Below are 10059 nucleotides of genomic sequence, written 5' to 3' on the forward strand. Positions count from 1 at the left end.
TGTATATTTTTTTTTTTATATTATTATTAATTAATAATTGCTTTTTACTGTATGTTGATTAAGTGTTTTTTTTTTTTTAATAATTTTTGCAAATTTTTCGTTCAATTGTTTTTATTTATTTCATAGACTTTTCTTTAACATTAGTCTGCAAGGGGAAAAGGGGGAAGAAAAAAAAAAAAGGAAAATTCTTTTTCACAAAAATTTCTTTTAATTTTAATTAAGTAAATCACACTAAAATTACTTATGGGTTTTCTTTCTTTACACTTACAATGATATTTTCCAACTGTGGATGGTTTTCTAGGTTGTACTTGCAAAAGCTCGATTATGTTTTTATACACATTTATCTGCGAAATTCCGTAACTGTGATGAATTTGCAGAAAAAATATTACCAAAGTCAATATAGTTGACTCTATCTTTCTCCGCTTCGATGAAATGCTTAAGGGCCTTTAAGGCGAAATAGCGCTAATTTCTTCATATACAAAGGACGTTAAAAACATGCGCTTAAGTTCTCTCTTTTAACGGGTGCGGCAGTTAAACATATCATAATTATTATTATATATATCACTGATATTTATAAAATATAATTAATATTCAAAATATGATAAGAATCTGCCCAAAGGGATGAAAAAAAAATAAATAAATAAGCAAAGAATTATATGTTTTGTAAGTCATATTATATTTTGTTTTTTTTTTTTTCTTTTTTTAAAATAAAAACATAAAGCTTTCGTAAGTAAATAAAAAATCTCGTTCGCTTAGCGTTATATCTCTAGTCTTATCCCACGCATGTAACTCATATTCGAATCCTATTTGAACTCAAGTTGATTACGAAAGCTGTAAAAAGCGTCAAAAGCAAATAAGCAAGCAAAGACAAATGATTAACGGAACGTTAACGTTCACTTATAATTCACAATCACACATTTCTACTATAAGTACTGATTAAGCCAAAGAGAACGATTGTAATCCTGCTATTCATGATCATTGCTTACAAGCTTACTTAATAAATCACGTTTTCGAAATTGCTTAGCTTGACGATAAGCGCGGTCTTTACGCGATCTGAAAGTTTTCCGCATTGCAAAATAATTCAACATCTACTCGGCCTCATCTTAATTTGAGTTTAAGAATTTATTGCTTATCTAATAATAAATATAATAATAATAATAATAATAATAGTCATAAACCAATGACATTAACTTAACAGGCAGGCACCTTATCTTTAAGGAAACGATTTAGAATTTTTTTTTCTTTTTGACCCTCTTCGATCTAACAAGAGATCGTCTTTCACAAGGATATCTGGTGGCAATATCGTTCTCATCCTTTAATTGATTCATGTGTCACTGTTACCGTTGCAAAGCTTCACTATATCCTCTCCTATATCTTTTTGAGTCCCTTTATTAAGGATTGTTAGCCATTAGTATTTTCTTTGTCCTATTAAGCTAAACCAATATAATAACAGCTATTCCTTGCTAGACATTGATTAGATGGTTTGGTCTCTGATTGATTGGCCGAAATGTCTTTCAGCTGCTTTCCTGAAAGGACAATGACAAATATATTTTTGCGCCATCTTTTGAGGAGAATCGCTTATCAGAAATTAAATGAAGGCCAGCTGCTAATTGACCGGATGGATATTCTTCCTTAAAAATAATTGTAATTATAATTTAAATTTTTCAAAGTTCATCTTATGATTTTTGCTTAATAAAGATTCTATTCAAAGATTCTACTTTTCATGGTCCATGACAAAATACGTGGCAAATTTATTTAAAAATTTTACCTAAATTTCTTTTACGCTTTTAAATGAATTTTTCCAAGATCCTTGTCTTTTTTCTTCTTTCAGCAAACAAATATGTATGTATATATGGACCAGAGGAAACTAAATAGCCAAAGCTTACCCAGGTAATTGGTCGCTTCCGTGTCATTGCGTGATGTTGTCATCCGTTCATACGCGGTTAGCTTAGTTTTCTCTACACGTATCATGATTTTTTTTAACATAGTGTTAGGCGAAAGAAAAATGAATCTTATAAAATTATTTAATTATATCACAACAGAACGACGGAAAGCGAATTGCTGATAATTATCTGCTTTTAAAGCCAACATATGAAACTTTTTCATGTAAAGCGGCACATTCGTCCACTGTGGGTGTTGAGAAAACTATAGATGATAACAATGTCATTTTTCTGATGGGGCATATCGTGTACGTTCAATGTTCAAGGAAAAATTAAAACAATGACTTAAAGGACAGCTAAAGAGAGACGAAATATACAATTAATCAGTGAAATCGTATTCCACTCATATAAAATTTTGGAGCATAAATGCCACAAACATTTATAACTGTTAATTTTTATTTTCTTTGTGTGTGAATGTTTGCAAATTTTCTCATTTCGAAAGTTTTTGCAACAACGACTTTCGTATGAAATATGAAGTTTTTGGAATATATTATTGCGAATGTGAAAGGTACGCAAACAGAATATTATGCAGACATTAATATAAAAATGGAGGTCGCGAACGATTGGTTTACGAACGATGACTGCAGCGAGCATAGACGCCACATACTGAGGTTTTGCATGAAGAGTCAGTCATATTATACCAAAATTCGGAATTCTCGCACCGAGAGCACTTCAAATTGCATAACTAGAATAGTTCATGACAGAAACGCAAAAAGTCCATAATAATCTTCTAGTTTGAATTTTGAATAAAATGTTGGATCATTCTGTCATTTAGTTGTTTCTGTCTTGATCGTTTCGTTGTAAGTCATTATCAATATATAGCACTGAGTAACACTTATTACTTTGCACATTCGTTTTCTAGGAGATAATCATCTAAACAGGCATCAATCCCCAAGAGAATCTAATCGTGTGGACAAAGTTTCTGGCGATTATTGCCAATTGCGCTTTCTCAATTATGTCAAATCTGACGACAACAAAATTGCTGTCGCTGAGAGCAAATCTGCATTAGCATTGAGTACAAACCAAGCAACGTTACCACAAATCTCCCTTTTAGAGTTGCGGTTGCTGCTGCAAAAGAAAAATATAAACAGCTGTTAGAAAATGAATTATTAATTCAAAAATTTAAGAAAATGTAAAAAAATATAGTATCTTCGAAATTACATTTGTGAATTGTAAAGAAAAAGAAAAAAAAAGTTGATAATAGTAAGTGTAATAATCTTTTTTAAATATCAAGTTGAATTAAGTTAATATAGTGAGTCAAATACAAATTCTACAACGTTTTCTATTCGTTTCATCTTGCATGCTTGTTATTGTTTATCATATGTAGTTTGGCTTTATAAAACAAATAAACGTCAATTTGGTTCTCTCTTTTTCGTTTCTCACAGTTTTTAATGCATTGTATTGGAAAATTTAAGGGGAAGTATTGGAAAGCTGGCGACGATTGTACCTGACTAGCCCTTACGCGATAATCAATTATCTCCTAAAAAACCAGGCGATAATCATGGCGATTATTGCCTGTTTACATGATTAGGTAATCGTGTGTTTCGGTTACATGCTTCTTCATTATGCATGCTCTCTCATTAATGTTAAAACGTAAAGAGCAAAACACTTCGTTCTTCTATTTATAATGTTTGCGTTGATTCCTTTTTAGTGAATTTTTTTTTAATTTATTATCCGCTTGATTTACATTCTATACATATCTTCATTATAAAATATTTTTATCATTATATGTAACCTTTTTGAATCAAGTTTTTGTCTACAAATATCTACTTATCACCTTTTGTTAGTTACTTAAATGTTGTTAAGTTCGCATGCGTTCAACTTCCTATAATAGATGTAATATAGTATATAATTGCGATAATATTATAATAATTTCTCTTAATTTTTTTCTATATATTCTAGAGATTATTAAAGGCAATGGACAGATAATACAGAAATCCGCAAAAGATTTGTTTAGAACTATTTTTACTCCTTATTTTGTAAATAATAATATCCTTCAGGTTTCATCGTAGTTTTTTAATGTGGCAACACCACTTCGACGTGTCAAAATACGATAACATCGTTGAAAGGAAAGCAAGTAATTGAATTTTCTTTTTATACGTTTAAGCAAATTTTAGAAATTTCACTTATACGGGAAGAAAAACTAATAGCAGGAAGATAAAAACGAAAAATTAATAGTGTTGTCAGTGTGTGTGTGTTGTTAAAGTCGGTTCCAAAATGGTTTTAGCAGATTTGGGTAGAAAAATCACTACTGCCTTGCACTCTTTGAGCAAAGCCACAGTTATTAATGAGGAGGCTCTCAATTCTATGCTTAAGGAAATTTGTGCAGCTTTACTGGAGGCAGATGTAAACATACGATTGGTTAAGCAATTGCGTGAAAATGTGCGAGCAGTTATTGATTTCGATGAGATGGCCGGTGGTTTGAATAAAAGGCGTATGATTCAGAGTGCGGTTTTTAAGGAGTTAATAAAACTAGTTGATCCTGGTGTAAAGCCATATCAACCAGTTAAAGGTAAGGCCAACGTGATTATGTTTGTGGGCTTGCAAGGATCGGGAAAGACCACAACGTGCACCAAGTTAGCTTATCACTATCAAAAGCGCAACTGGAAGTCGTGTTTAGTATGTGCAGATACATTTCGTGCCGGCGCTTATGATCAAATTAAACAGAATGCTACCAAGGCGCGTATACCGTTCTACGGTAGCTACACAGAAATTGACCCTGTGGTCATTGCCCAAGAGGGCGTCGAAATGTTCAAAAGGGAAGGTTTTGAAATGATAATTGTCGATACCTCTGGACGTCACAAGCAAGAAGAATCGCTGTTCGAAGAGATGTTAGCGGTGGCCAATGCCATTAATCCAGACAATATCATCTTCGTAATGGATGCCACGATTGGTCAAGCTTGCGAAGCCCAGGCCAAGGCTTTCAAAGGAAAGGTAGACATCGGTTCAGTCATTATAACAAAATTAGATGGGCATGCCAAAGGCGGAGGTGCATTATCAGCTGTCGCTGCCACAAGATCACCAATCATTTTTATAGGCACGGGTGAACACATTGACGATATGGAACCCTTTAAAACTAAACCTTTCGTTAGCAAATTGCTGGGTATGGGCGATATTGAAGGCTTAATTGATAAGGTAAATGGCATTTGATCTTCTAATAATATTAAAGGCAATTAATATATTCTCAACGTTATCGAAGGTCAACGAATTAAAGTTAGATGGCAACGAAGAACTACTTGAGAAGATTAAGCATGGCCAATTTACAATACGTGACATGTACGAACAATTTCAGAATATTATGAAAATGGGACCATTCTCTCAAATTATGGGAATGATACCAGGTTTCTCGCAAGATTTCATGACCAAGGGAGGTGAACAAGAGTCTATGGCTCGTATTAAACGTATGATGACAATGATGGATAGTATGTCCGATGGCGAATTAGATAACCGCGACGGTGCCAAACTATTTAGTAAGCAACCAACGCGCATTGTCCGTGTAGCCCAAGGATCTGGTGTTCTGGAACGTGAAGTTAAAGAGCTTATATCGCATTATACGAAATTTGCCGCAGTTGTCAAGAAAATGGGCGGAGTTAAAGGATTGTTCAAACAGGGTGATATGACCAAAAACGTTAATCCCACGCAAATGGCCAAGCTCAATCAACAAATGGCGAAAATGATTGATCCGCGTATGCTGCAGCAAATGGGTGGTGTTGGCGGTTTACAGAATATGATGCGTCAGCTACAACAAGGAGCAGCTGGCGGTCTAGGTGGGCTAGGGAATTTAATGGGCGGTTTCGGTGGGAAATGAAATTCACGTTTAACAGATAACTTATTCGCACTTCCCTTATTGTAAAATTTTCTACCTTAATATATTGTTTCATTTCTCGATTTAAGTTACTGGTATTACATGTTATTTCACCTTTCGAAATATACAAATATCTAAGCTTAGAATATAATCATCTTATTTGTATCTCCAAAGACGTGCATGCGGTTTTGGGGAAATTGTTCAAAGAAAGACGTTTACTTGTTTTAATTTTGTTTAAAATGTTTCCGAGCTTGTGAAGCTCAGCAAAAGACGAAAAAATGTTTATTATTTATTGCAATTGTAAACTGCGTATAACTAATTGGGTTTATCTTAAAAAGAAATAGCCGATATCATTAAAGTCGGATTTAATCACAACGTAATTTGTGTATATATGACATGAATGTTCATATATTCTCATTAATATCGCATAAATGCATCAGAAAGAATATTAATAAAACTGGGCGTTTTTTGTTAAGCATTTTTAAACAATTGTTTACTTTTTCTTCATACGCGGAATTTTGAGGGGACTTTCATAATAACACGATCTCAGTTTGTCTGTTTAAGGCGGATTAAGGCGAAAAGAAAAACTGCATGACACGTTTGATGCTCCTTAAAATATTAAAGAACTGGGAAACTACTTATCAGCTTATAATTTTGTACAACGGCAAGAAAGTCACAGGCAACATTATTAAGTAATGGGAAGATGTCGCCTAAGGCAATAAGAATTCCGTATAGAGAAATTAGAACAACTCGGAAATATATCGGAAACAAAGATCGTTAAAATAAATCACTTGGAGATACTATAATAGGAGTCGTCCTTTATCTCGGTTTATAACTATCCGAACTATGGATCACTTCACATTGATTTTTTAGATTCGATGTGTATCGAATATTTCACGATTTTCACGACAGTTCCTTTCGTTAAATATTGATCTTACACCTTATCCACCTTATCTTAACTAATACTATCCCAATTTAAGAAACACTTAAGAAATTAAGCTGCAGCACTCATGACTCTGTTTTGATCTGTCATTATAGGAAAAATTCTTGTATAGTATATCAGGGAAATTTCATTTTAACTCATAGCGAAACATCGATTGTCGTTTCATCCGATATATGCTTCTTTCACTTGCCGCTGCCTAGTAAGGTATATAAGTGTTAATTTTTAAAAATACGGATCAGTTTGATCAGATTTAATATTGTTATCTTAAAAGTCGCATTGAAAGTTTCTTTGTTCCTCTCACATTTCTGCTCGCAAAGAAATAAGCAATTCCTGTTTTCCAAAGCAAAACTTCAAGAAGGTTTGTCAAATCTTAAAGAATCTAATTCCGATAATTTTACAAATCCAAATACAAAGTTTATTTGTCCCTTCATGGACCACATTGTTTTCACACTCCCTGCTTACCTTTTGTCGTAATACAAATTTTGAATTATATAACTTGAATATATGAAAAGCAGATATGAAAATTGATAAGTAACTTAAGTCCAATCTAACATTATTCGCAAACAGTGACCTTGTTTGCTTACCAAAATTTAAGAAAAAAAAAAAGGACAATTTTGTTCGATTTCTTTAATTGTTCTGATCTTATACGCGCAGGAATTCAATTCGTATGAGTAATATTTTTCGATTTTTGTACTAGAAAGATTTGCGAATTAGAGCAGCCTTAGATATGTGGACTGGTGGGGCGCTATAGGTTAGGTGGATTCAAAATGTAAGTTTTATTAATTCTTTAAACAATAATTCTTGTCCGTTACATTCGAATTTAAAAATAAATAGTTTTCTTGGATTCGTTGAATTGCTAACGTTATCCAAAGGAATTCAATTTGTTTTAAAACTCAAGTAACAACAACTGGAGGAACGGTTTGCCATGCGTACCGGGACCTAAAGGTTCTTTTGTACCCGCTCGTGCCAGTATTCCTCCTGTTTTAGTGTCCAGCGTTATAAAATGCTCGCCAAAGACGTGATACTTGATTCTGTAGATGGGCTTACATTCATATAGAGTGTGCTGGGATGTCTCGCTCGTACCCTGGCAGAATCTACATTAATCGGTGTCGAAGATACGCATGGTATCTATGGGAATTATGACCCGTGTAGAAGTCTGTAATCGCTCATCACGAGGAATTCAATTAAATCACCCATGCCTGCTGAACGGAACTTAAAAAAGATATGTCATGACGAATCTTGGTGGCTATATGCAACTCTAGAGTAAATTTGCTCAAATAGTTTCAAAGCTAGGTGAAGCCGAAAAAGGAAAGTTCAGTTTTACTTTACTTTAATTTCACTTATTACGTAATATTAATAACTATTAGTGATAGTGATTCAATTATGCAATACTATAATCAAAAGTTGGTGTTCCCGTAAAGCGATCGAGTCGAGAGCAACAGCAAAGATAAAGATATATAGATAATGTAACTATATAGCGCAATATAAGAAATAAAGCCAGCACGCAGATGTAAGTGTTGGATTTTAAGAGTCTTTTACAGCTGCTTTAAACTTATTGAGGCTAACAATCATTTTGATATGGAGCGGGAACGAGGTGCATAGCTTTGCAGCATTAACGAAGAAAAGTCTTGTTGATATTAAGTACTTGTGTTCAGGTAGGTTTAAATTTATTGTCCGTTCAAATTTCGCGAACTAAACTTTCTTATGTAAATCTCTTGGTGGTCGAGTCTGGATGAACTTGTGGAGAAAAACCAGATATCCGATTTTAAGATATGTGGAAAGATCGGACACCATCATCATCGTACGCATCTGGCACACTTGTTCACGAAAACTTCCAAGAGCAATTATGGTATACTTACGTACCATACGATACGACAAGCGAAAGCTAACTTTCACGTACGAAGTTACATCCCTGATTCATTGCTATAAATTGAACTGAAACATTACATAGTCTTACACTATATATATATATATATATTCGGAGTGCTTGTTTTTTTCATTCTCTTAGTGTGTCCCAAATGTCCTATTATTCTGTTTCTGGTTGGTTTGTGTCCGGCATCCATCAGGGTTTGTGCTCAAAATCGTACACATAGTCGCATAACGCAGCCTTTGAAGAATCAAATTTCACCTGCGTTGACTATTTGAGAAACTTGGCAGTGCAATGTTTTTGGCTTAACGAGAGAAAGAAACGGAAAACATTATGTAATACTTTGCTAAAAAGCCGGGCTTCTCCTTGCGAAGAATGATCTCCGTGTTTTGAGAAGTACATGGTTTGCGAATGTTATGTGGGCCGTTTGTCTCAATTCAAGGGGGAATTGCCACAAAGTACAGCTTGTCCGAATTGTTGCCATTCTCTGTGCGTAATCTCGAGATCCGCTCCCGAATGCCTATTGTTTGCTTGCAGCCCTCAAGCCATGTCCCACAAAAAATGATTTAGATCTAACGATGAGATCATCGCGGAGACTGAAACATATTTTGTGGATTTTGAGATGGAAGCACTACATTAGAAAAGACTGGGGGAATGTTAGAATAATTGTATCATTCTTGAGGGCGATTTCGTTGAATGTAGGACATGAACGCTTACGGACTAGATTTAATGCACTTCATTTTTTTAATATAATCTTTACTTTCAAAGCTTTCAAAGAACATGAATTGTGACGGGAAGAAGACAATCGTTCGCGTTTGGTATCATGAACAGATGAACAGAATTTACAACTCTAGCAGAAGACTATCTAGCAACAAGTCATGATATTGGGCTGAATATTAGAGAAAAAGTCTACACAATTGTCATAAGGCAATATAGATTGAATTTTTAGTGGAAAAAAGTTCGATGACCTATTGAAAAATTGAAGCGCTGTTTTAACCCCATTCTATTCCACAGACATTGCTCTTTCTGATTGAAGTTGCCTTTAACAGGCGACTTCACGTTTCTATTCTTGTAAACATACACAAAAAATGGAGCCTGAAAACATCAATAGTCCTTTCTACATGGAATTCATGCTCTATCAGAGAGACAAGAGAAATGTGCAGCTATCGATAAACGATACTTCAAATAAAATGCTATTACGCTAATAAGGAATCTATTCATATTATATAAGCTGTTTATATTATGAGCTGTGGGGTAAGTTAATTTTTTTTTTTTTTTTTGCTCTTGCGAGGTAATTAAAGGTTTGCATAGCTAATAGATATTTTTCGTCCTTAATTCCTTGCTTCCGCGAATCAATCCTTTCTTTCTTCGATCCTTGTTCCATTCATGCATTCATTCAAAGTTATTGGAAATTCAAGTTTTTTTTTATACCTAGAGAGACTTGCCTCACTTTCGAAATGAATGAATCATTCCAATGGTTAATTAAAAAGACAATATATCCATT

The 10059-nt window shown here is 34.0% G+C and overlaps 1 protein-coding gene and 1 long non-coding RNA gene across 2 annotated transcripts in view; one reads left to right on the forward strand and one right to left on the reverse strand.

Moving 5' to 3' along the window:
- Positions 1–371, reverse strand: part of LOC119631437 — a 1138-nt gene extending 767 nt beyond the window's left edge. Inside the window, exon 1 of the long non-coding RNA XR_005246653.1 lies at positions 269–371. This is a non-coding gene — a long non-coding RNA (uncharacterized LOC119631437). The remainder of the gene's footprint in view (positions 1–268) is intronic.
- Positions 372–4021: 3650 nt separating this feature from the next.
- LOC119645295 (signal recognition particle 54 kDa protein) lies at positions 4022–6176 on the forward strand. The gene is made up of 2 exons (XM_038045429.1): positions 4022–5075; positions 5140–6176. The coding sequence occupies exons 1-2, from the start codon at positions 4158–4160 to the stop codon at positions 5746–5748; spliced, it is 1527 nt and encodes a 508-aa protein (XP_037901357.1). The 5' UTR covers positions 4022–4157; the 3' UTR covers positions 5749–6176.
- Positions 6177–10059: the final 3883 nt, after the last annotated feature.

This window comes from Glossina fuscipes, unplaced genomic scaffold, assembly GCF_014805625.2.
Source record: "Glossina fuscipes isolate IAEA_lab_2018 unplaced genomic scaffold, Yale_Gfus_2 1, whole genome shotgun sequence".
NCBI lineage: Eukaryota > Metazoa > Arthropoda > Insecta > Diptera > Glossinidae > Glossina > Glossina fuscipes.